General features: G+C 37.1%; 1 protein-coding gene across 1 annotated transcript in view; it reads left to right on the top strand.

Moving 5' to 3' along the window:
- Positions 1-26,891, top strand: part of ERC1 (ELKS/RAB6-interacting/CAST family member 1) — a 291,534-nt gene that overhangs the window by 57,475 nt on the left and 207,168 nt on the right. Inside the window, exons 3-7 of the mRNA XM_082488537.1 lie at positions 9,526-9,600; positions 11,600-11,755; positions 13,562-13,645; positions 16,312-16,479; positions 24,206-24,373. Coding sequence (XP_082344663.1) covers positions 9,526-9,600; positions 11,600-11,755; positions 13,562-13,645; positions 16,312-16,479; positions 24,206-24,373 — 651 coding nt within the window. The remainder of the gene's footprint in view (positions 1-9,525; positions 9,601-11,599; positions 11,756-13,561; positions 13,646-16,311; positions 16,480-24,205; positions 24,374-26,891) is intronic.

Below are 26,891 nucleotides of genomic sequence, written 5' to 3' on the forward strand. Positions count from 1 at the left end.
AGCTCCCGAGTAACATTAACTGCCACCTCATTGTTCCAGACTCACCTGTTGCAGAATTATCAGTGATGGCAGTGACAGCACATAGCTCTAAAGATAACAAAGCTTGCTGTGCTCTTTTTGACAACCTCCCTGCTCCCAAAATGCTAGGTGCACTAAGTAGAAATATGTTTTTCTCAGCTACACAGAGTAACAGATATACCAAATGTCAGTGCATCTTATGGCAGAATATGATGTAATTGTGTCCACATCTGGTGTTCTAGACACTTGGAGTACTTTGGGCAGACTGTCGTACATAAGGACAGTCCAACATCATTACACCAAGTCGGTTAAACCTTCCTCTCTTGAATTGTTCATTACTATCTGTCTCTAGGAATATATATCTGAAGAAAGAACTGAAATGATACACTTCTAGCGTCACAGTCAATAAAGAGGTAACTTCTTGAGAGTTTTTGGAGAAAAAGATTTAGGCCAAATTTCTCATCTGCCTAGAAGAAAGGATAAAAACAAACCTACCTGTATTGGTTTTACCCAGGGGGAACAAAAGGAAGCTCCTCATTGTGTGTTATTGTCAGATATTTGCCAAAAACCTTTGGCAGCGTTGTCCCATTGCTTTACTCCTTCACAAGGAATATCAGCACAGACTTTACAACAGTAGTTAATCTGATGACCTGTTTGTCTCTGGGTTGCTACTGGATGTATATACTCTGCAAGCCAAATACATCTTTGTTCACAGCAGTGCTATGGCATATACTAATTGGAGTCTCCAGGATATACTGACATATCACTGCATTTCTTCTGCTCGGGTAGGGATATCCTTTGATGTCTTAAACTGTAAGAACTAAGGAGGATGTATGAGGGGAAGTTCCCAAATGTATTCTCTTCTTTTCATTGGCTAGTGTGCTTATTGGTGTCTACTTGATACACCTATGAAGCTGTCAATCCCATCATGCCCTATCTAACATATATTTGGAGTCCTGATAATATATGTGGCCCTGACCATAGGCTTTTCCTGAAAAGATGCAGTAGAAGTCACACACAGTGCTAGTTCTTCCTTCATAACAGTTTTACCACATATTTGTAATGAAGGATGTGTAAGTCCTGCAGGTTACTTGTGATGGGCTGTATGTGGCTGTTGTCAATATCTTCAGCAAGAGGTCAAAATCAAGTATTTTTTTAAGTTAAACTGCGATCTTGTAGCTATAGCATTCTCCTTGGAAAAGGAAGTGGTTGGCTCAAACTTTGAGGCTAAGCAGGTATTGAAGGTGGGGTGAAGTGTTCATCGAAATATCTGTGTAACAGAACAGCAACATAGTTCATCATAAAGTATGAAACAGCCATTGTATTTGATAGATAAAATTTAGACAGTTATTCACCAAACTGTGAATCCAGGTCTGGGACAGATAGCTGACTACAGCCTTTTGTTCGGAAACAGAAAGAAGACTTTATCTAGAAGGTTTCTTCAGGAGTCAATTCTAGTGTCAAGGTTTGCATGTTACAGTTGTGTGGAACAAGGAAAGAACCTATAGTAGCTTTGCACTTCGTGTTTAGTAGCAAATTACAGTTTGGGTTTGGGTTTTTGTTGTTTTTGGTTTTTTTTTTTAATAATTGGGCCCATTCAAACAAGATGGATTTTTAATACAACTGAGTGCAAAACTGATTTACGGAGTTAGGCATGTAGTGCTTAACAAATAAAGGGTGGTTTTGTATGTAAAGCAGTCACTGAAATGGGTCATTCATAAGGGCGCTCATTTACAAAGAACTTAAGGAAAGAGGCTATGGCAGAAAAAGCTATTATTTCTTTTCATCCTCAGTGTTTGTTGAAATGGCAACCCCACAAAGTCCTGTTTGTGACCTGTATTACAGTTATCTAGTATAGCCTTATTACAAGAACTGATCCCTGTTTGTAGCTATTTTGAATCGAACAGTGCTCACTTTATTCTAGAAACAAACACTAAATTTCAGTGAGCACTCTTTATTATGTATCCACTTAGGGTAGATATCTGTCAGAGCAGTGAGCAAGCGCACTAGGCTATGACATACATATACTTGACGTAGCTTTAGATTATCAAACTTGATACTGTGATAGCCAAAGAGCAGCAGCAAGGACCTTAGTGAGAAAGGATGGATGTGCTATGTAGACATACCATCAGAGCAGTACTGAACAATGCCCTGTGAAGAGGAAGGTTGTTTGCCTTATCTGACCAAATTTTAATTAACTGTGACAAGTTTTGCAAAGAAGTTCTTTTTCCATGCATGTGTTAAAATTCTTACCCTTTTCTGCTCCAGGCTCAGAGAAGGATTTAGAAATTTTAATTGGAGCAATTAGAGTTATCTCAAAGAACACTTTTGTCCTGTTCCAAGATTTTGCAGCACAAGTAAGACACAGTTTTAGATAGAATTCTTGGTTTGCTGGAGTAGGTAGCTTGATTCGGTAGCAGGAGCTCTTACTACCACCATACTATGGGACATCCTTCTGATTAGTTAAAAAAATTAAGTTTCTGCTTTTTCTGCTGCTGCTTCATTGTTTTGACCTTTCAGAGGAGGATAGAAGGGAGAAGTGATTTAAATCAAGATAATTTAAATAGTTATGTCTTTATTAGAATTACTAGATTTGTCTAGAATTAGTTTTAAAGCATGTAGACCTTTTGTAGAACAAAATTTGAGAAATTGGGCTATTGCAACTTGAGAGCATGCATGCTTTATTCTTTTTTTATTTGCTTTTTTAATACCAGTGTAGTTTGGAATGTCTTATGTGTCACTTTATAAAAGAATGACAGATAAAAATGCACAAACATATATAAAATTATTTTCGTCTTTCCTCAGTTCAAAGGTTGGTAACTTGATAGTTGTTAGAAAATTGAAAAATTAAGGTGATAAATAACAAACTTATTTCACAGCTTTCCAGACTACAAAGAAATCATAAATACCTTCTGATTCTTGTATAGCAGATTTCTGATTTTTATATAATCATATAATAATTTGTAGGAATTAAGTGAATCGAAAAAAGCAGAGCAGCAGTCATCTGTCAGGGTGTTTTCTCCATATTATTGTCATGATCTCATCAAAGTGAAATAATCCATAAAATTTCAATGGGTTTATTCATACGCTTTTTCTATCACAGGGGGCTAAAATTATAGAGATTTAATTTTTTTAACTTATTTCAAACAAGTTTTTTTCTATATGAATGAGCTACTTAGTATTCAAAGATATTTATTTTTTCTTTTTATTCACACAAGGCAAAATTTCTAACTAGTTCATTTTAGCACCTCCATCCCCTTTAGATGGGATTTTTAAAACTATGTGAAACAATTTGAAATGCACAAATCTGGCTGGAGATTAGAGGTTTAAAATACATAAACTTTAATGTCCTTTGATATTTTGTTCTATTTGTCTACGTATTACATGATTTGCTTTGTTTACAAAGTGTATCTTAGGTATACTTTCCTTGGAGATGTTCATATTATCCTACACTTTTCTTCAGTAGAGAGGAAATTTTTGGAATTTTGTTTCCACAGGTGTGAAACTTTGCAGTAGAAGACAAAAAAATTGAAAATATCATTAACAAGTTTGAAGCTAATTTACATAGAAAATATATGCTTTTGCATCTTAAATAAGAGGGAAGAAAGGAAAAATGAAGAACTAATAGCACATGTGTAAATAAAGTTCTAAATTATTAGTATATTGATTTTTGATTGACTTTTCTTTAGCTTTTGAATTCACACTTCTGTAGTCAGATTTCAATACCATGACTATCTACTTAAAAGTAACAGAATGGTTTGAATTGGTGCGTATCATCTTTGTCTTGCTTTTACTCTAATGCTGAAGTTTTAAGGCATTTTGCTTTTGTTTCTTGCTGATTGGAATGCTGCAATGAATTGGAAGCTGTGTTTTAATTTTTGCTTCAGATGATGCCTTTTTTAACAAACTTAAGTGTCCTAATATGAGGGCTTGGTTGGATTTAGAAATCACTGTCTGAATGAATTCATAAAATTGCAAAACACAGAGATGAGTTTCTTTAGCCAGGGGTAACTGAGCTTCAAAGCGACTGGCACCCTCCATTATTGATGGATGTGCAATTTTCAGCACATGTTTCAAAGTTATGCTCTTTGCTAATATGATCAATTTAGTTTTCAGGGAATTAGGTTGATTGTGTTTGCAAAACCAGGAAATGACAAGTGGAAAAATACAGAAATAATTTCTGAAGTCAGTACCATGATTATTGGCTGCAAACTTGCATAACTATCTTTTTAGTAGCAAAACTCTAATAGTAATGAGTTAAATTATACAGGGCTCTTATTAGGCATTCTTTGTTCAGTTCAGTTTTACATGTTGCTGAAATAGAAGTTAAAATTACTAGTATCAACCACTTTCTGAAAAATACTCTTAAAAATCCCGAAATGAAACAATTGTAATTCTGTTCTGTCACCTTCAGATCCCAGTTAGTAAAGATATTTATATAAATGAGTCATGCAGTTTGAAGGGCTCTCCAGATGTCATTTCACGCAACCTCCTGCTCAAATCGGCAATTTCAAGTGATGGGGATTCCACAGCCTCTCTAGGCACCTGGTCCAGTGTTTGGTTGCTGTCGTGATAAAGTCTTTTCCCTATTAACAAGTCAGAATTTTCTGTGCTGCAGCTTTTCCCTGTTGCTTATCATACTTCCACTATGTACTTCTGAAAAGACTTCTGTCTCCATCATCTCTACAGCTTTCAATTAGATAGTTCTAGAGAGCATTAAGGATCCCCCTAGGCCTTCTTTTCTTTTCAGCTGAACAAACCCAGTTCTCTCATCTTCTCCTCTTACATCGTATGTAACCACGACACAGCCCTAACCATCTTGGTGGCTGTTGGACTTTCTTCAGCTTTTCAATGTGTTTCTTATACTGGGGAGCCCAAAACTGGGCACCGTACTCTAGCCGTGGTCTCACAAGAGCTACATAGAGGGAAATAACTGCTCCCCTTCTCCTGGTTGTATACTCTTGGTAATACAGCCCTTTTATTTTACTTTAGGGTTTTTTTATTATTATTATTTTTATTTTTGTTTTTATTATTTTTTTCTTCCAGCAAGGACACACTGCTTACTCCTAACTCATGTCTTCCCCAAATTTCATAGAATCTCCAAACTTGCTGGGAGTGCTCTCTATCCCATCGTTCAAATCATTAATAACAGCACTGAATAATATTGGCCACAGTATCAGCCTCTGAGGATTGTCAGTAGCAAGCAGCTACCCGTTGGACTTCATACCGCTGATCACCAGGCTATGAGCCTGACAGTCCAGCTAATTTTCCACCGACCTTGTTAACCACTTATCCAGTCGGTATGTCAAAAATTTGGCTACAGTGATCTTTGGAGTCCATGTCAAAGTCCTTAATTCAAGACATGCAACACCCACTGCTCACCACCTCACCGCCAGTTACTTCGTTGTAGAAGAATCAGGTTAGTCAGGTACAATTTGTCCTTCTACACAATTACAGATCTATTGAATAACTTCTAAAATTAACAATGATAATTAATACTGAACTGATGAATGATCATGAAATTTTGCTTTAGTTGTAACATTTGCATTTCATTGTAATTAACTGGATCTGGGTTGCTAAAGTCTTTCAAAGATTTAGACGTGGAAGGTTGACAGACAAGCCACCTGGAAAACTAAACTTTAAGTACAAAAGGTATAACATTCACTTAGTAAGGTCTGGACTACATGTTGGAGAATCAACACAAATATTTTTTAGTTAACTAAAACTATCCAGACCACTGAATGAAACAAAGATCCTGCACAGAACATCGTATTTGATCATATGAAGACATGGGTAGGCCAGTTAAGATAAAAGAAGTCAGAATTCAGCTGTGGTGTTTAATTGCACATAATATTTTTTTGTCTTTTTTTTTTAAAAGAAATTAATGTATGAAAGCGTATTTTTCTTATTCTCTATGTGATACGTGCTGCCTGATTATGTAGGTTCTGCAGGAAATGGAAGGCACGTCCATTTTTGCTTTGGAAAGCGCTTATCTCGTGGTGCTACTGAAAGATAAGTTGCTATAATTTTAAGCATACAGCCTCCTCCACTATAAAACATCATCGCTTAAAAGTGCACCTTCACATTTCTTCCAAATCCCATGCAAAATCAGAGGCAGAAGTAACTGAGGGAAATAACAATGGCCAGATTATGAAGGAAGAAAAAGTTCTGATTAAATTCCTCCCTTCATTATTATGCACATGTGTATAATTTATTAATATCTTTAAGACATAGTGCTGAGACTGCTCAGTATTGATGACTTCTACTGTGCTACCTTGCAGACCTACTTGGCAGATGTAATATGATGTACACCTTTAGTTTATATCTTTAAGTAGATTTTTTTTAAAGGAAAGTAGCTATTCTTAATTGAAAATTGGTAGTGATGAAGTATGAACCCCAACTCTGGTTAAGGTGGCCACACTGTTTAAAACGTCTGACGATTTCTAGCCTTCAGTTTCCAGTTATTGAGTCTTAATGTTTTTTGGACAGTACAACCCATTTTGAATTTCTGTTGCCTGTGAAAGTACTGTAGAGTTGTGATCAACTTGCACCATAATTTTTGGTTTGATCTTTTTTTTTTCCCTAAAGAAAAATTATGCTCCTGCAGTTATTCTTTGAGGTCTTTTCAATATATCAATATCATTCTTAAATTGTAGACACAAAGTGGACACAGTATACCTGTAGTGGTAGCACTAGTGCCAAACAGATAATATGATGGCCTCCACCTAAAGCTTTCTTGTTTATGTCGAAGAATTGTAGAAACTCTATTAGCTTGTAATAATGGGGTATTAAACAAAAAACTTGGAACAGAAATTGGATAATAGAGCACTCTTCAATATTCTTGGCAATGTTTTTGATGAACTCTGGTGGCTAGAAGTTCCCACTGGCTAAACTGAAAAAGAAATGTGGTGCATATTTTCAATAGTAATAATAATTAACAGTGAAAAACATGCATATTGCATGTAACTTGAGAACAAGTAGTTTTTTTCCCTTTTTGTTGTCTTTTTTTTTTAAATAAAGAAATCATTGAACGTGTAAAAATATTAAAAACATAAAACATATATGTGAGCCACCCTTTGTTATAATAATTTAAGTTGTATTCGAAGGTAAGAACGTGCTGAAGTTTACTAATCTGTTACAGAATAATATCAGTTACATGTGGAAGTTCTTTCTGTGTGAAAGTAGGACAAAGGAATAATGCTTTATTACTTTCTCAGAATGGATAACTTGCAAGGAGTGAAGGACTACTTTTGTATTTTTCTGATCCTGATATCTGTGTATGGCTCGATGCTTTAATTATTGTGCAAATTCCTGTTTTGAAGATGAAAATATTAATTTTATTCATCTATGTCGTATGTGTCCACAATAGAATCTGAATACATCAGAGATAGGATATATTACTATTTCTCCATTCTGCCGCTGAAAGATAGATACATAACCTGTATTTCACAATTAAAGGGGATATCTATGCACCACCTTCCTTCAGCAGCCACGCTGTGTTCTGCGTTCTAGGGAGATTCAGTCTGCCTGTAGCCCTGTTTTCAGGCTCGTTTAGAATCATAGGCATGTTGCCAAAATTAAGTCCTTACTATTGAGTCAAGAGGTGGGAGGTTTTGTTTTTCAGTAGGTTATGTCATCCAAATCACAGTGGAATTACTTGAGATGATAGAAGTAGGACATTTCCTGTGCTGAAGTGCAAAGCATCACTTTAGACAGTAGAGATACAGAAATTTATAAAGAAAAGGCTTAGAAGAATTTTCTATGGGAAAACACTGTGCAATGTAAAAAGCAGTCACTGTTGTGTCGGCATCCCTTTAGTGACATGCTGTGCTCCTACTGTGTATTCCATCTATTCCATTTCCATAATAGTAGCTGCTTTTATGTTCTCAGGTCAGAGACCATGTCTCTGCACAAGTGGAAATTATCTAGTATGTAATTGCACTACTAAACTGCTGTTTAGATTTGGGTAAATCCATTATGTGAATGCAGGTATGGGGAGGTAGAAGAATAATAACGGTATTGCTCCGCTCTGGGCTATATGGTGTCGGTGATACATGACCAGAGGCTCTCCAGCTATCTGTTGATTATGGGAAAAGCAAATATATTTAGAGGGGCTTTCTGCTTTATTTTTTCAGGAGGTATTTTTTTTTTCAGAAAATACCACCCTGCACTGCAAACATACTTGTAAAAATAGCTTCTCAGGAAATACACAACTACAGTATTTAAAGACAGACAAACCTTCTACTGGATTTTCTTGTTACTACCATTCACAGGCATCAACTTATGCAAATGGACTTGTGCCAAATATATGCAAAATTCTTCTTGTGACCCTTGTCATATCACTACACATTTCTATCTTGCTCACTTCACAGCTATATAAGAACACTTAACAATCCTACAAGATAAGTAGTGTTTTCAGTATCTTGAAAAAGCATTATGCAACCCTACCTTTCTTATTCAAATAATTAATCGTATGGAGCAAGTTACATGTATGACTACCAGACAAAGTGTTATCTCTTCACCATGTCTACTGAAAATATGAGTTTGTGAATGGCTTTTTGGATTTGTCTTTTAGGTGTTTGAGGGGAGCGGGTGGCTAAACTGTGTGTGTGTGCACATATACAATTTGTTGTTAGGCTAACCGATATCACGGTTCATGGGCACCAAAGTATTTTTATGTCATATAATATTAACATTCTAACAGTATTCGCATCTCTACATTTAACATTAGTGTGTGGTGTAAGGACAATACTCTTTTAAGACAAATAATGAAAAAAATAGAATAGATACTATATTGTTTCTCTAGTATTCCCGCTTGTTGGTTCGAAACACCTAACTACTTTATACAGTAGAACAAGTTGTTTCCGCTTTCTATAGTTTTATTCTTTAGTGAGCAGTCTGAAACATGCTAGTTCTGTGAATTTACGGCAACAGAAATATCACATGGACTTTTGTGTCTTCCTGTCTGCATACTCTGAGGTTCTACAGCAATGTGCTATCCAGTCATGTACTTTCAGCTACATTCAAGCCCCAGCAGAGAAAGATTTTCATCATGCATAATTAAACGTTGCTACTCTGGGGTAAAAAAAGTTGGAAAAAGAGAGTTATCAAAACACCTGCACCCTATAGCTTGTTGAAACAGAAACCACAACATTATTGTTTTCAGTTAGCATCTAGTCAAATATATTATGTGTATGTCTTACATGAGAAACTATCAATAATTTGGATTAGTTTAGCAGGCAAATAATGGGTGTTTTTAGTAGCCTCAGCTGTCTTTTCAACAGTTTTTTCACTGAGGCTGTGATTCTGTTGAGTGAACTTTCACCTACCCTTTCATTGATATGAGAAATGATAAAACAAAATGTATGAACTGGTAACATCAGAAAGCAGCACTGAATTATGCTATGTATTAGAAAGAGTAGCTTCTAGTAATTTTGTTTGTATTTGGTAAGTGGGACAAAATGTTAGCCACTAGGCTAACTCTTGTTTTCTTTTCTGCTGACACAGGAGATCCATCGTCGATTTGAAAACGCTCCTGACACAGCCAAGACCAAGGCTCTGCAAACAGTTATTGAGATGAAGGTAAATGATTGCATATAGGCTGCAGTAGAGTTTGTTCTCTGGAAGATGGGTTTTCATATGAAAGGTGACTGTACTAAATACCATATATTTCTGTCAGTCTTCTAATTTAAAGTAAGTATATTTATTTTATTATCTATTATTATTTTATTTTTTATTATGGAGCAGTGAAGTGACAGAGCTGCTTCATGCCACAATAGAAACCTGCCTTCTGTCTGCCTGCAGCAGCATATACAGATTTCTTTCGGTTAACCAAGAGTCCATTGTATTTCAAGGATGGGTATGATGGATTAGTAGGTTTTTATGATGATGTGGGTTATTTTCTTTTTATAGTATCAACATTTGAAATACTGCTTTGCATTCTGTGTGTCAACAAAGTTAGCAATTTGCAAACATAATACCCACTTAAAGAATGGTCCATACGGTTAGAAAGATGTCTATATGTCATCATAAACCTAACTTTTCTAGATGAGTTTGTGATTGAATTCTTAAACCATTAACTCAAGTATAAGTATCTAATGGAACAATGGCAATTTGCCAAGAGCTCAGGAGCCGCAAGTGGAATATGTGGTTTACACAGCTTTACACAATCGTATTTCATATTGTATGGTCCATAAAGTACATCAGACAGGGTTTGGACAAATATAGTTAAAAAGTTGGAAACTGTCTTTGCAAACTATTCTCTTCCATTTTCTTATCCTCCCTTTCTCGCTCCTTCTTTATCTGTGCCTTTTTCCTTTATTTTCCTTCTTTTTTTCCCTTCCAACTCTTTCCATTCCATCTCAATGTTTTCCATAGTCATTTCCTGTCTTTCTGCTCTGGAGCCTTTCACTTACCATCTTTCTTATATTATTTGTCTTTGTGGTCCATAGTAATGAAAACTAATTGACCATCTGGTAACAATAAGCCATCTTTACTGTCCAAAGAGAAACACCGCTATTTCTGGGAAATGATGTGAGAGCTGAAACTAAATACTGTTGTAAATTACAGCCACTACACCTTACTATCTCTCTAATTTTTTGTTGCAAAAGTCCGCTTTACTGATTTTAACTTAAGCATCAAAATATAAGCATGTCTAGATCTTCATAATGGTCCTTTAGAAAAGTCTTATCTCATGAATGAAAACCTATATGTGAAAATCTTTCACACTTTTTTCAGCTGTGCTTTTATTTTCTGGCAAAAGAAATTTTGAAGGATTAGTCTGTGAAAGAATGGAGGATAGCTTCAAACCCTACCTGTATTTCAGGAAAGATGGAATATTTTTGAGAAATGAAATAAAAAAAAATAGACTTCTTTAAGAGATTACAGTTCATAAATACATATCCATGTTTATGTGTGTGCATGAAGCTCTGCATGCTGTATGAGTCTGTTCTTGCTGTTCCTAACAGATAAGACTTCTAAAGAAACAGTAAACAAAGTAGATTGAAAACCTCTGATTGTCCTGTAAAACTATGAGGATAATGGTAGATTCACTTTTTTATTTTTCCAGAAGTGTATTTTTTTAACTATGGAAATGTTTTATGCGTTGTAGATATGAGACAGAATTCTTGAAGTATCTTCCACTGCTTTATCCACTCAAAACTAGATTGTCCACTCACAACTAGATTGTTGCATCTTTTCCTTCCTTATGGTGCTTTTTATGTTGTCCATTTGTGATGGCGATTAAATTACTAGTAATAAAAACACATTTTTTTGCCATTCTTGCAGGCACATTTATTTTGCTGTTCATTCAATTAGAATTAAATTTCTGGCCATGTTTTGTTTCAGTACTAAACTCTTGCTTTCCTAGAAAAGTATAAAAAATTGAAAAACTAGTACTTGAGTGCTCGGTCTACACTCAGAGGTGTAGACTGATTTCTGTAGGAATTTCAGGAGTAAATTTCAAGGGCAGGTACATGTCCAGCAAACTATTTCCTCTTTTTTTTTTTTTTTTTCTCTCCAGGGGTATGTTAACAAATCATCTAACGCTGTATCTTTATCTGTCTCTTCTAATCATTTTCAGGATTCAAAAATTTCTTCCATGGAGCGTGGCCTCCGGGATTTGGAGGAAGAGATTCAGATGTTGAAGTCAAATGGAGCTCTGAGCACAGAGGAACGTGAAGAGGAAATGAAGCAAATGGAGGTGTACCGTAGTCATTCCAAATTCATGAAAAATAAGGTATTAAGAAAACAAATGAAAGTAGTAAGATAAAGTCAGCTTAGTGAACAGATGAAAGAAATGTTCGTACTTCAGTAAGGAGTTACGGTCTGGGTTCCCATTCAAGTGCTGGGAAACAGAATTTGTTTGTATTCTGCCATGAAACCACTAAAATAACTTATTAATATTTATTTAAATTCAAATTTGAAAATTTTTTAATGGTGGGTCAGTAAGGTCAGTGCCCCAAATCCTGCTTTTACTGTGAGACCCAACTTTCTTTTATTTCTGAAAGATTTTGTATTTATCTTTAGACCATTGCTAACCCATTACAGTTTTAGGTTTTATTTGGTCTAGAGTCTTTTCAAATGTAGTCTATTCAAAAAAGAGTGTTTCTTTTTTCAACTGTTGTACTATAACTAGTAGGTCTTTTTATTATGTAAAGGCTGAAAAGAGCATGAACTGTCACTATAATGACTTTCCATTATACTCTCCTTCCAGTAGTGGAGTCGGAATGAGAGTAGATTCTGAAACAGCGGTGGTGCCAACATTAACGTATGCCATTGGTAATACAGGACAAATACAGCAGTGAGACATAAAGATGGACACTGACTACTGAACTGTCTGTAGCTGAAAGTCAATTTATTCTTTGTTTCTCCCAAAGAAGTGTTTCTCAGTCTTTTAGTGGTCCCTAACATTTTTTAATAAAGATTCAGGCGACCTTGTACAGTAAATTTAAGTATACTGTGAGGAGTCCTGCTTTTCTTACTTAGCTTTTGCGTACTCCCTGCCAGCAGTGTACAGCAGTGTACATATCCCTGGAACAGAGGTTGAAAATTACTCTACTAGGTCCCGAACAATTGTAACCTACTGCATTTGTCCTGCTTGACATTATTTTTCAAAAAAACAATGCTGGAGAAAGCTTCTTAGAGAAGTCTTTCTTGCCCTAAAGTACAAACATGTAATAAGTATGTGTTTCTTCCACTTCCCTCATGACAGGTCACTGATTTACCTCAAGATAACCACATCTGTTCTTTTATACTTTTGCCCTTTATCCCACTGAGGTGCTTCCAGGAACTGAAGGATACCCGCTTCAAATTAGGAACGGAGAGAAGATTTTAGCACCTCTTCCTTCCATCCTTTCTTTTTTCTTTCTTTCTTTCTTTCTTTCCTTCTTTCGTTCTCTTTTGTTCTTTCTTTCTTTCGTTCTTTCATTCTTCCCGTGTTAGCAACTCTTCAATTTCCCCTTTTTCTCTCCCTCTGCGGGCCTATAGATCTGTTCAGCTACTCAATATTCTGGATCTCTTCCATCTTCTGTGTGTGCTCATTTATTTTCCTGCAGAAACTTTGTTCCTTTTTGATATCTATTCACTCATGACTCATAGCCCGCTCTTGATATCTTGCTGTCTTACTTTGTTTTGTAATTGCCCAACATTTATTTTTTCAGTATTATGTTGTATACTCGTCTGTGGCTGTATCTTGACAATTAAATTTATTTCTCTTAAACTGAAAAGTGTCCCTTTTCCTGCCCTAATTTCCTCATGAATTCCAGTTTCAAAACGGTTGGGTGAAGTGCCCCATACTTGACATGTATAAACATAACCATAACTATACATCTTTGTTTCATAATCAAATTCTTGTCTGGCAGCCTATCTGAAATTACAGAGACAGTAAACTTGAGAAGACGTAATGAAGAACGGAAGAGAAAATGAGTGACCAGTGTTGATCCTTCTGTTCAGTTCTTTGTCACTTTTAGTTACTTGGATCGAAACAAGCTAACTAGAAGTTGACAAATGATAAATATTTAAAAGCATAATGATGTCGTGACAGGTAGAGCAACTGAAGGAAGAGCTAAGTGCCAAAGAGGCTCAAGGGGAGGACCTGAAAAAAAGAGTGGCTGGTCTCCAGGCCGAGGTCTCTGCAGTAAGATTTATTTTTCGTGTGCAGTGGCCATTCACTGGGGCTTGCTAGCTCTCTGGCTTTCGGGGTAGCTTTTCTTCTCTTACCTTCTTTACAGCTTGGTATAACAGTAGAACTAACAGCCTGCTCAGCCTTGTAACTGTCTTTTTGTTCACATGGTTTTGGTGTCCATAACATCACTCTTCAGCTGAACATCTATATTTGTTTTGTTACTATTTCTTTAATGATATGAGCTGTTTTCGCAGTAACTTACTCTTCTCTACCAAAGCAGATTTTCAAAAGTATTCAGCACCCATTTTGGGGCCAGGCTTTCAAGGAGATTTGCTTTCCCTAGCAGAACAAAAATAACTTGAAAACATGTGCTGAATGATCTTAACGTTGTTTCACAAAAAATAACAAAGCTGGATGCTGAACGCTTTTTAAAACTGATTGTTTAATTTTACCAGCATGAATTTAGGTTATTCCTTTGCTGTGAAGTTAGTGCATTTGCTGAGTGATCATAGTGTCTCAACGACAAGAAAGATGTGAGCACTTAATGCTGCTTTAACTTCCCTTTCAACTTGGAATGGTATGTGCTGCATTCTTCCTAAGGAGCTTTAGCGTATTGGCAGTGTGGGCTTACAGTTCTGAAATGGGAATTTCTAGAGAGAATGATATTAGGGTGCTACTTGGCAATTTTAATATCATGAAATGGAGTTGTGTTTAGAGCATTTCACCAAAACACAAGTATTTAGGGTAAACATCTCTTCTGAGATGACTCCAAAAAGAATTTATCTTTTCAAAGAAAGACCAAACTAGTTTGATAAAGTTTTACTATAATTCAGGCTACCTACTAGTTGAAAGTTTGTGTCATCTGAATTTTTTAAGGAGGCTTTTTTATTTAGATACTCCAGAAAACATAACTAGCAGTAAACAGCGCATCTCTTCCCAGCTATTCTGCTGTGCCTAGCAGTATTGTGCAACTGGTTTTATTGGCCAGCAGCTGACAGCAGAAATACTGCCGCTAACTTCAGGTACTAAGTTAGATACCTTTATGTCTAACTTAAATAGGTGGTGAAATCATTCTGTGGACATATTTGCTTTTAGTAAAAATATGAAAAAAACAACCTACTATGATTGAATTAATTGAACAATAAACTATTGAATAGTCCTATAAATTAGATTCTTGTTACACTCATTCCCATTAGCACATTTAAAAAAATCAGTTTGTGTGAGGTTTTTCGAGATACATGTCCTCCTTCTTCTGCTCCCCTTCTTCTTTATCTCACCATGTACGCTGTTTCACGCTGGAACACAGGAGTCATGGATGACATCTTTTGATGCTATTTTAATACTCTTTGGTAAAGAGTAAAGTTTTCTTTTTTTAATTGCCCATTATTGAAACAATGTTGTCAAGATAAAACCACATTTACCAAACTTTTCATCTCAGTTATGTCTACTAGTACATGCATTTATTCTAATTAAAAATAAAAATAAATAAAAAAATAAATTATAGCCTATACCAATTTAACTTTGTTCTTGACACATTCCCAAAAATGAAAGATTACCTGGACAATTTTTTTAGTGTGTGATGTCCTTTAATTTCTGTATTGAAGCATTGGAAAACATACTTTAGGATTAAGGGATTTTTTTTTAATGTCCCAAACAAAATTGTTCAAGTTAAAAAAGGGAAAACTTTTGTCTTTAGAGATATGTCCACCTTTGCTATATAATATGAAAAAGTAAAATATTGCTATTTTATTCTGTGAGATGTACCGGAGACAAACCGGTAAGTCGGTTATGAACTTGAACATAAGCCTACATTTAGACTTCCCCGTCCTCTTTAATTAATTCTATTTTTTTTTCCCTTCAGATTTATATCAAAATTGTCGTGGGTGATGATTGCACTTTAGAATGAGATTTCATCTCATTTCAGTGCTTAACTTTTAACATTTCTTACTGGTTGTGTTTATAAATGATAATCCAACCAACATTTGTTAAAATAAATTGACATTTCTGTACTGATTTAATTCAATAAATTACGTCTAGGAAATTACTCTCAACGAAGTGCAATTCTACAGTTTTCCTGTAGTTTTGACGTATATTTGCATCTGCTGTATGAACCTTCCATAAATTAAAAGGTATTTCTTGGAAGATTGAAATGCTAGTTTTGTAAATAGTGGGGACAGTAAAGATTACATACTCTGTAAGCGTGAGGCTGGATTGATAGATGGAGAGATGGATGGAAACTTGCTTCTTTGATGTTTCAAAGCAAACATCAGGTTTCTGAGAGAGACCTGTAGGTATCTCATCTTGTCTGATATTACAGGGTAAGGGTACTTTCTCATTTCAGTTCTGCTCCATCTTCATTAAAAACTTATCCCTGCTAAGTAACTTGTTTTGGTCAGTCCTTTGAAAGATGCCTAAGAACAGACTGGATCTGTTGAAAAGAACCTCTCCTGAAAAATTGATGCTACTGCTCCCCCCTCTTTTTCCTTGTATCTTTTGCTCATGACAAATTTTTGTTGGCCTTCCATTCAAGATAACTGAAGTCTTCACAATTCCATGGGATAAGTTTAGAGTATCATACTGTTTGTTGGTAGTTATGTGAATTTATAGTTATTTTTCTAAGGAAGTTATAAATTATTTTTTCCTTTTCTCATCTTTTCTTTCTTTTCCAGATTGGTCAGGTGAAACAGGAGCTGTCACGCAAAGACACTGAGTTGCTGGCCTTGCAGACAAAGCTGGAGACCCTCACAAATCAGTTCTCTGACAGCAAGCAGCATATTGAAGTTCTGAAAGAGTCTCTTACAGCTAAAGAGCAACGAGCTGCCATCCTGCAGACAGAGGTGAAATGGGCAATTCTGTACTTATTGACTTTTCACAGTGAAAGAGATACAAAGCATTATTTCTTTTCTTCTTGCTTACATCGTACTGTCCCATAGCCATTCAATACTGCTTGTTCTGAGTATGTTTGTGTCTTTGATTATGTTTCATTCTCTGTGCCATGGGCTTGATCGTAAAGACAAATATGTGTGTGTGTAAGTGCACACACATTCCTGTGAATGAATACGCACTTGTATGACATGCTCCACTAACGTGCAGTCATTAATATTATTTTTCCTAGGCACAGCTAAATTGGAAGTTGCAATGCCTGAGCTGGGGGGATTTATTTTCAATGACCTTGTAGCTAAAAAAGAGCAGAGAAAGGAAGAGCGTTCCAGTAGTATACAACTCACTGAGGCTTCAGCCTGGAGAAGAGAAGGCTCCGGGGAGATCTTTCTGCGGCCTTCCAGTACCTAAAGGGGGCCTACAGGAGAGCTGGGGAAGGACTATTTACTAGGGCATGTAGTCATAGGGCAAGGGCGAATGGCTTTAAACTGGAAGAGGGCAGGTTTAGATTAAACATTAGGAAGAAATTTTTCACTTTAAGGGTGGTGAGGCACTGGAGCAGGTATTCCAGAGAAGTTGTTGAGGCCCCATCCTGGAGGTGTTTAAGGCCAGTCTGGATGGGCAACCTGGTCTAGTGGGAGGTGTCCCTGCCTATGGCAGGGGGGTTGGAAATCAATGATCTTCAAGGTCCCTTCCAACCTAAACCATTCTATGATTCGTGATTCTGTGATTCACTACTACTTTCAGCAAGTACGGGAGTTCTTGAATGTAAGCCTGTGCTTACACCTGAAATAAGGGCTTTCATGTTTTATGATGCATATTCCAAGATAAAGGAAAAATATTTTCAAAACTGTGTTTCAGTAACATATGCTTAATAAATTCCCTTATTTTGTAAGACACAAGTGTGTATCTGAACATCAAATGGATAATAAGTATGGCGTAAATTCATTGCTTCTGGATGTTTATGAAGAACGAGCATGAAATGTGTGTAAACATCTCAATCCCGACTGGGAAAACTGCAGTGTTAGTAAAAGTCCAAAAGATGGCAGTCATGCATCAAAAAATATTTGTGTTACAGCTAAAACAGTGAAAAGCCTAAGGAGCTGAGAAATAGGCATGCAGAAAATTTGTGGGTAACACTGGTAGGAAGATTCCATGTTACAAGAGTGTAAGAGAATTTATTTGAACTTTTTACCCTCATGTAGCTTTCCTTTAGCCACGTTCAGTGAATCTGTGGGTGCACATGGCCTTGTCCACATGCAGCAACCAAGTTACACAGTAAATATCTTTTGGTGTTCCAAGATGGCTTTTCTGGTTATTCTCAGATTTATGTAGAATTTGAAATTGCATTAGTCAGTATAACTGTGAAAGCGTGCTAGTTTACAATCATAAACTTGTTAAATTTGTTCTTTTGGTTTTTTTGGCTAGTCAGGAATGTACCCTAGATTCATACAGGTTTATTTTAAAAAATATAAACATTTCCAAATATCATTGGAAGTACATATTAGGTAAATAAACATTTTAAAATGTAAATTGCAGGTTTTGATCCATTACAGTGATTGAAAAGAATATAGATATGTCAAGTCACTGTGCCGTATTGTGACAAACCCAGAAAGCTATAAACACATTTCTCTTTTTACTTTCAAATAATAAAAACCAGCACTTTTCTGCCAATAAGAGATGAAGTCCTTGAAAGAATGTACTTTATTAACAAGTTAAAAGACTTGAGTAGATGGTCATAATTTCAGCTGTTATGATAGGTAAACATATTTATTCAAATAAAATGTACAGAATTTAAACAAAATATTTAAAAACAAAAAGACTTTGTTATATAACATTGATTGATCCTCTTTATAGTTATTCAGAACATTTTGATTTTATTTTAGCTGAAGGCCAAAGTAGTTTTTGAATATATAAAATTATTCTGCTCTCTCACTTGTAATACTACTAAACAATCATTGAGAATATTTGTTCTTCACTGAGAATCTCTTGGAATTCTTCCAAATGAGATTCTCATATAGTACCACAATACAAAACCAAATTGGATACTTCCTCCGAAACATGCAAATTTTTATTAGTAAAAAGAAGTGATTGATAGGCGGGAAAGGGGGAAAGAGAGATATTTTCTACTTATGGCTTTAAGGTTATTCACATAGTTTGCTTCCAGATATCCCAAGTGAAATGTAACAACTACAGTGACAGCAAGAGATGATTTTTCTGTCTGTCTTTCCGTAAGGAGTTGCTGTGGAGCTAAGACATTAACGATACTGTTTGAGAATGATGTTTTTATGACAGATTTAATTGAGTCAATACAGTCTAGCATGTTCTCCAGAGTGAGATGTAGCAATATGGTATAGATTTAACACATGAAGTGTTGTTGATTATGAGGCTATTCCATTGTGTCAGAGTAGATATTTAGAATGATCCATTTATGTTCCTGAGAATTTTTATGTAATTCCAAGAAGATAATTATATTTTTTGAAAGATACTCACATCTTTTCAATCCTTGCTGATGCTCTTGACAGAAAGCTCAATAATTAAATCATCATACATAGTTACCTTTCTTCTGCCTTCACAAGTGATCTTCGCAAGTATAAGGTGAAACACGTTAATAAAACACAGTGTTGAGATGATTGTCATTGCATCCTGTGGTGTATTTGGTTTTTTGTTAAGGAAAAGATATCTTTCTATACAAGAGTTTTCACTGGGAATAGGGTAGGAATGTGAGATCCTGCCTGGCCTCACTTGTTGACAGCACTGGTCAATGTTAAAACATAACTAGCTTCTCTCAAGACACCTAGAGAGAGTTGTGAGGAGGAAGAAAGGTGCATTTTCTGTCATATATTGGCAGACATCTTCATAGGCAGTTGGTATTTTCAAGCCATATTCAGATAAACATTTTGAGAGAAAAGAGCATACCTTTGTAAGCCTCTGCCTTTTAGTCTTCTGTTAAAGAAAACTGCAGGTGGGTGGGGAAAGGATGTCGGTATAATATCTCAAAAATGGATTTGCCACCTGCCATACTAGAACTACAATGAACAGTGGGCTGTTTGTGGGGTGTTATCCTGAGGGCTATGGGGTGGAGAGGATGTTGTGGTAAACTTTTCAATTTGTGAAAGAACCTTTAAAAATAGCTCTAAAAATGTGCAATCCCTTTATAAACAAAACAAAAAAATAAATCAATATTTGTTTTGGAATTAAGACTTTATCCATATAAAGTTTGTGTTTTGCCCAATGAACCCTTTAGCTTAGGTCAGTGCCAGAAGGTACGTGGCTTCAGTGGGAGGTTAAATTAATGAGTGAGAACATTCCCCTTTATTTTTGTATACTACTTAAGGTGGAATGGTTCTGTAATTGGTCTGTTCAATATGGTAAATTCAGATTAATATTCAGTAGAAAAATGAATCCAGTCCTTTGCAAGTATTTTATTTGCTCTGAATGTCTCAGTAGAACATAAAATTCTCTAAGGGTCTGTCTTTATTGGGGCTTACACTGGCATTTTGTAACTATAGTAGACTCTCTCAAATTAGAGACAGTTAAGGAGTGGATCCCATTAAGTAAGGAATGTGTGAATAGGAGCTGGGTGTCTCTAACAAGGCTTGTTAGCACCGGCTACATGAAGATCTATGCTGACACCTGCAAACACTGAGCTCAGCTCACAGAACTGAGTAGCTGTGTTTAGGTATTTAATACCTTGTGCTGGAGATTGTGGAAGAACATTTGAATTGATTTCTGACTTGAGCAGGCCTTGGAAGCAGTACATCTATCCTGTATTAAATTTATAACCCTAGCAAGAATCAAACAGGCTCTGCACAAAGCCAGGTATGTGCATTGTGCTCCATGGCATGGTCATATAATCTAAGTTGTCCAGATAACTGGGAGCTGTATGTTCGTAAAGAATTCACTCTCAATTCTTCTACAGACCGTACTGGATATTGCTGCAATTTGTATAGGAAGGTGAAGAATCAACTCTAGCATAATTAATAAGAAATATCAATATCGAAAGTAGAGAGTTAAGTCTTGTGAACTACCACTGCATTCAAAGTCAGTCAGTAAACATAGCTTTTAAGTCTTAATTACAGACTATAGTATCAGAAAAATAGCTTAACTGTTTATTGTGTTTATATGATGTGTTTGCAAGACAGTAATAGAATGTCACAAAACCAATCCTTTTTAAAATGTACTCATTTGAGGTACTTGGAGACTTCACATAGCAATATCTTCAGTAGGATAAAGGCAACATTTCGCCTCACGTACCAAGTATAATTTTGTGTCTTTCTGTGCATTTCTCAATTACCTTTGAATTCTGAGTGCTGACGTAGACAGAATTACTTCAAGATCTACTTTAAAAAGTAGCTGGCTCTTGTAGGAAACCATAGCAAGCTCTAAACACGTATTTCAGGACTGATTCTGTCTGTTCCTTTTGCTGCCATGAATGTAGTCATACCAACAGAGAATAAAAGTTTTTGCCATTACAGAAAATCAGGGCTTGGATATAACATATGGGAGACTGTACCTTCTGATATAACTGAATGGCTTGGTTCACTGATCTAAATAGTTCAGCCATGGTTTGAACAGGTGGCAGGTAGATGGGAAGAATCACTTAGTCTCAGAAAAAGAGTAGAGCACTGTTTTTTTTCTAGGCATCACTGACATTTTCCTAAACCCGAGTGGGAATCACCAGTGTCATAATACCCTGATTGCTACTGTGCAATGGAGATGATGGTAAAAATGAGAAAAAACATGTGTGCAACCAAAGTCCTATTGACTCAAGTTCCCGAGTCAGTTCTGAAACTCACTGTGGACGTCTGAAAATTTTAGTGATTTTACTTAAACTGTAAGTTGGGAATAATATTAAAGCTAAGACTTTAATCTAATTACAGAATCCAAGATTTAAAAAAAATCTTAAGAGTGAATTTAGATTAAATATTATGTCATTTATTGTGTTTATTCTAGTAGTCACTGGAGCTACTAATGTTCTAGTTTTTCTTTGAAATCTGTAATTCTACATGCTTAATGTATGGCTATACATATTAGGAACAGAGCCAGAGTATTATTTACTGCTACTGGAAAATTCTGTGAAGACAGATCAATGGTTCCCAGCAGCTTTTCATACGTGGTTCTTACAGTGAAGAAATTTAAGTCTTATGTATGGTACCCAGCTGAAAAGAGGTACCTGTTGTACCTACACATAGGAAGGCTCTTTTGTTGAAGGTGACAATAAATGTGCTTATTTTGCTAAAGCTTCACGGAAAATTGGATGGTATGTGCAGGTCAAGTTAGCAAGCCCATTGTTATACGAAGGACTAGCAGTTGCCTGAGCTGCGCTGTAAGATTTTACTTGCTATGCATAATTAAAGACATGGCAGTCTATTACTGTGAAAGCAGTTAGGTTAACCCAGGGTTAAGACAACACCATCTAAGACGCAGAAGTCAGGAGAAGGGGCGTCAGCACCTCAGTAGCTGTTTGCCTAGTCGTTTCCATGTGCAGAGAAAATCTTAAGCTGACTTTGTTGAAGTTGGCATCACCTGACTCCCACAGACCTCAATTCTTGTCACTGTGGGAGGATGCCATACATAAACTGAGCTGACATGAATAAACAAGTGCAGTGTTCTGCCAGGAATAGTGCTAAGGTGATGATTGTGTGTCCTGCCAGCCTTTGAAAATATTCTTGAAAGTGTTTTCTGTGGTTTCCTAGGCAGGGACCTCACACAAATAAAACCAGGAATGCAATTTACCCCAAACCGTAAGCTAATATAGAGTTCAAAGAGAATAATCAATCAGAAAATGGAAAGCATTCTGTGGATAAATTTCTGTTTGCAGATGTTCTCTTTTCACTTAATAATGGTGTAGGCATGTGGACTGTCTCAAATATTTTGCAAAACAACTGTTGAGAGTCTGTGGATTTGCTTGTGAGGGAGATTTTCGGTTTCCCTTCTAGAACGAATGAAAGTGACTCGTAGCTTTAATATTAGACATATTCAGAGAAGAACATACCTAATCAATCTATAAATCTCTGTGTTTTTAAAAAGAAGACAAAACCTGATCCACCTGCTAAACTTTTCATTAAAAACACTTGCAATTCTATAAATCATATTTGGGTAGTACCTGGTACTCTAATATCACTGCAGAATATACTCCATGCCCCACTTGCTGGGTGAGAGGTCAGGAATGTGATTTTAATAACGTATGTGTAAGTGAGAAGGCTCCAGACATAGAGGTGGCAGCGGGATTGCAGTGCTGATGGGGAGAGCAGGGCAGTTTTCTTCCCCACTGGCAAATGCTTATTGCTCTGTGTAAAAGGAATCAGACAAAACAGCAAAGGATTTTATGGGCGTAACATAACTGCTAACTGTAAGTGTAGAGCCTTAGAGGCAACTTTTCCATTAGCAAATCGAAATAAAGTGGAATTAGAATAACACGTTAAAACTAAATGTTGCTCAAAATACTGTAAGCACAGTGACTACCTAAATTCTTTCTCTAGCTGGAGTTGTCCAAGTTATCTTTTCATGTCTCTGCTAGCCTGTGCTGTGCAGAAGGACCAAGAAATTCATTGATCACCCTGTTTACTCTGTGTGACTGATGTCCTGTAATGGATTCAGCTAACAGGAACCAAATCTGATACTGTCAAATAAGATTAGCAGCCAAGCTGGCAGATTTGAGCTCTGGCTGAATGCTGAGTGGATAGGGGTCAGTGGGTTTCTTTTGGTATCTTGAGCAGGTTGGTGGTGTTGGATTTCGTGTTCCACAATGGTCTTTGAGATTAGTCTGTGCTCTGTAGTGACCTTTTTCTCCTCATCAAATTTATATTCAGATAGCTCTGATTCCTTCTCCCATTTCTTTTGTCTTGTGAGCTCTGTGTTTCATTTGTGTTAGAGAAATGCAGAAGGAAAAGCAAAAGCTTCTCAACATGCGGTTTTCTCATTTGAGGATACCATAGAATTCCTAGAGTGTTTTTCTAGTCTTACTGAGGCCATGGGAGCTCTGATATCTTTATGTGTCCAAATTGTACCCACAATACCCTGTACTGTGTCATTTGTTCTATTTTATCTTTAATATAAAAGTGCATCCTGCTGAAAACACATTACATTTAAACTATTATGTTGCTATTTAAGCCAAAATATTCTTAGCCATCCTAAGGTAACCCTCTTCCCATGTTTTGATCTGCAGTGACCGCAAAGACCTCTGCTTTCATTACCTCCAGGCTGAGCTAATACTCTGATTAAAACATAGAATACAAAGTGACTGTTCAGTACTAAGACTCAATGTTTAAATCTCTGAACATGAGTAATGTTTCAAATAAAGTGGTCAGTTTTCCTACGTATAAGAGAACTTCTCAACAACACATTGTGTTGGCTTCTACTTTGAGGAAGAAAATTCCAGATTGTGTCTTACAAGACTGAGTTACATTAGAAGTATGATTTTAGATTTTCCAAGGAGCTTTAGTCTCATATAATTTGGGAATAAAACATTTGATTATTTTACTCTTTAGTCTCCTACCACTTGTGATAACTGTTTATCACAAGCTTATGTATGTTGAAGTCTTAAAGTAGGGATGTTAGTTTCCTTAATCTATTTGTAATTTGACAGCTCTCACTCTTTTGTGAAAGTGTAGTTTAACTTTTGTAAAATTTCTGTCCTTCAGTGCTAAACAAACCCTGTTTCTGCATGTCTGAATCTAGGTTGATGCGTTACGATTACGTCTGGAGGAGAAGGAGACTATGCTAAATAAGAAGACAAAGCAGATTCAGGAGATGGCAGAAGAGAAGGGGACTCAAGCAGGAGAGATCCATGACCTCAAGGACATGTTAGAGGTGAAGGAACGCAAAGTTAATGTTCTTCAGAAGAAGGTAAGATTGTAGAGGTCTGAGTCAGATACACACCTCTGGTGCATCTCGATTTCTAAGTCTGTCAAAAAGTCTGAATTTGAATTTACATTGTGGAGATTAATGATTGAGTCCATTCATGTAATGGAGAGACAGTGAATGGTGAATTTCAATTTGAAGTTTTGAAGAAAAAAATAGAATTCAAAGCAGAGGTTGTTGCCTTTCAGTGGTTGCATATACTGCTTCTGCTTCCATTTCACTATTAACAATGACTGAAGTGTTTGTATGAGAGCACATAATCTGAAAAATCAATCCTTTCACACCCACCATCTTAACAAAGCCACACTGATTTGTGTGCCTTGGATGGGGCCGGATGGGATCCATCCAAGGGTGCTGAGAGAGCTGGCGGAAGTGCTCACCGGCCCACTGTGCATCATTTATGAACAGTCCTGGATAACTGGGGAGGTCCCAGCTGACTGGAGGTTGGCAAATGTGACGCCCATCCATAAGAAGGGCCGGAAGGAGGATCCAGGGAACTACAGGCCAGTCAGTCTGACATCGGTGCCTGGGAAGGTCATGGAGCAGATCATCCTCAGTGCCATCACACGGCACATGCAAGAGAACAGGGTGATCAGGCCCAGTCAGCATGGCTTTGTGAAAGGCAGGTCATGCCTGTCAAACCTGATCTCCTTCTATGACAAGGTGACCCACTTGCTGGACAAGGGAAAAGCTGTGGATGTTGTCTACCTGGATTTTTGCAAGGCTTTTGACACCGTTTCCCATAGCATTCTCCTGGAGAAACTGGCTGCTCATGGCCTGGACAGGTATACTCTTCGTTGGGTAAAAAACTGGCTGGATGGCCGTGTCCAGAGAGTGGTGGTAAATGGAGTTAAATCCAGTTGGTGTCCAGTGACGAGTGGTGTCCCCCAGGGATCGGTGCTGGGGCCCGTTCTCTTTAATATCTTTATCAACGATCTGGATGAGGGGATTGAGTGCTCCCTCAGTAAGTTCGCAGACGACACTAAACTGGGGGGGCGTGTTGATCTGCTTGAGGGTAGATTGGCTCTGCAGAGGGATCTGGACAGGCTGGACAGATGGGCTGAGGCCAATGGTATGAGGTTCAACAAGGCCAAGTGTCGGGTCCTGCACTTGGGTCACAACAACCCCATGCAGCGCTACAGACTGGGGGCGGAGTGGCTCGAAAGCTGCCTGGCAGAAAAGGACCTGGGGGTGTTGGTGGACAGCCGGCTGAGCATGAGCCAGCAGTGTGCCCAGGCAGCCAAGAAGGCCAACACCATCCTGGCCTGCATCAGGAATAGTGTGGTGAGCCGGACTAGGGAAGTAATCATCCCCCTGTACTCGGCACTGGTGAGGCCTCACCTCGAGTACTGTGTTCAGTTTTGGGCCCCTCACTACAAGAAGGACATTGAGGTGTTGGAGCGTGTCCAGAGAAGGGCTACAAAGCTGGTGAAGGGTCTGGAGGACAAACCTTATGAGGAACGACTGAGGGATCTGGGGTTGTTTAGCCTGGAGAAGAGGAGGCTGAGGGGAGACCTTATCACCCTCTACAACTACCTGAAAGGAGGTTTTAGAGAGATGGGAGCTGACCTCTTCTCCCTGGCGACAAGTGATAGGACAAGAGGAAATGGGTTCAAGTTATGTCAGGGCAGGTTTAGATTGGATATTAGGAAGCATTTTTTCACTGAAAGGGTTATTAAACATTGGAATAAGCTGCCCAGAGAGGTGGTGGATTCACCATCCCTGGAGGTGTTTAAGAAAAGGGTAGATGAGGTGCTTAGGGACATGGTTTAGGAGTGGTGGTGTTTTTATCAGGGTAGGTTAATGGTTGGACTTGATGATCTTAAAGGTCCCTTCCAACCTCACTGATTCTATGATTCTATGATTCTATGATTTGAAGCACAGAGCACTGGGTGAGTATGACTTCAGTTTGTGACTAAATGAATGAGGGGTTATATCCGTAGAAACAGTTAGGATGATTCCTCTGTAACTTTTTGAGAAAAGTTAAGGAAGAACTTTGTATAACTTTCATTAGAAATGCTGTTTTATCATACTTAATATTTCTTGAGAACTGCTAGAATAGGATAATCAGGGTTCAGACTATCCTGCATATCTTTCTGGGTAAGAAAATGTAGACCTTATCAGTGAAATGGGGGAGGTCTGGCTAAGAAAAAGTAGATCTGTCAGAGAAATTAGAGAGACTTCCCAAAGGGCATTGAGTCCCGGGGTAATGAATGTTATTATGGATGATCATTTGCAAATTGCACGCTATATATTCCAAATTGCTGCTACACATGGTAAAAAGAGAGAAATGCATGTATCGCAATAAATTTTAATTTACAGAATATTTTTTCCTCTATCTTTAGAGAAGCTGCTCTTAGAGCTTGCATTCAATGTATTAGGCTGTAAATGTGTGGGGTTTTTTTCCTAGACCTTTCAGCAATTCTATGGAATTCTTGTGATTTTAATAGTTCAGAGTATTGATTAATTTCTGACACCTGGCCAATGCCTTTTCTTCTAGTGT

Source organism: Vanellus vanellus (assembly GCF_965231255.1).
Source record: "Vanellus vanellus genome assembly, chromosome: 1".
NCBI lineage: Eukaryota > Metazoa > Chordata > Aves > Charadriiformes > Charadriidae > Vanellus > Vanellus vanellus.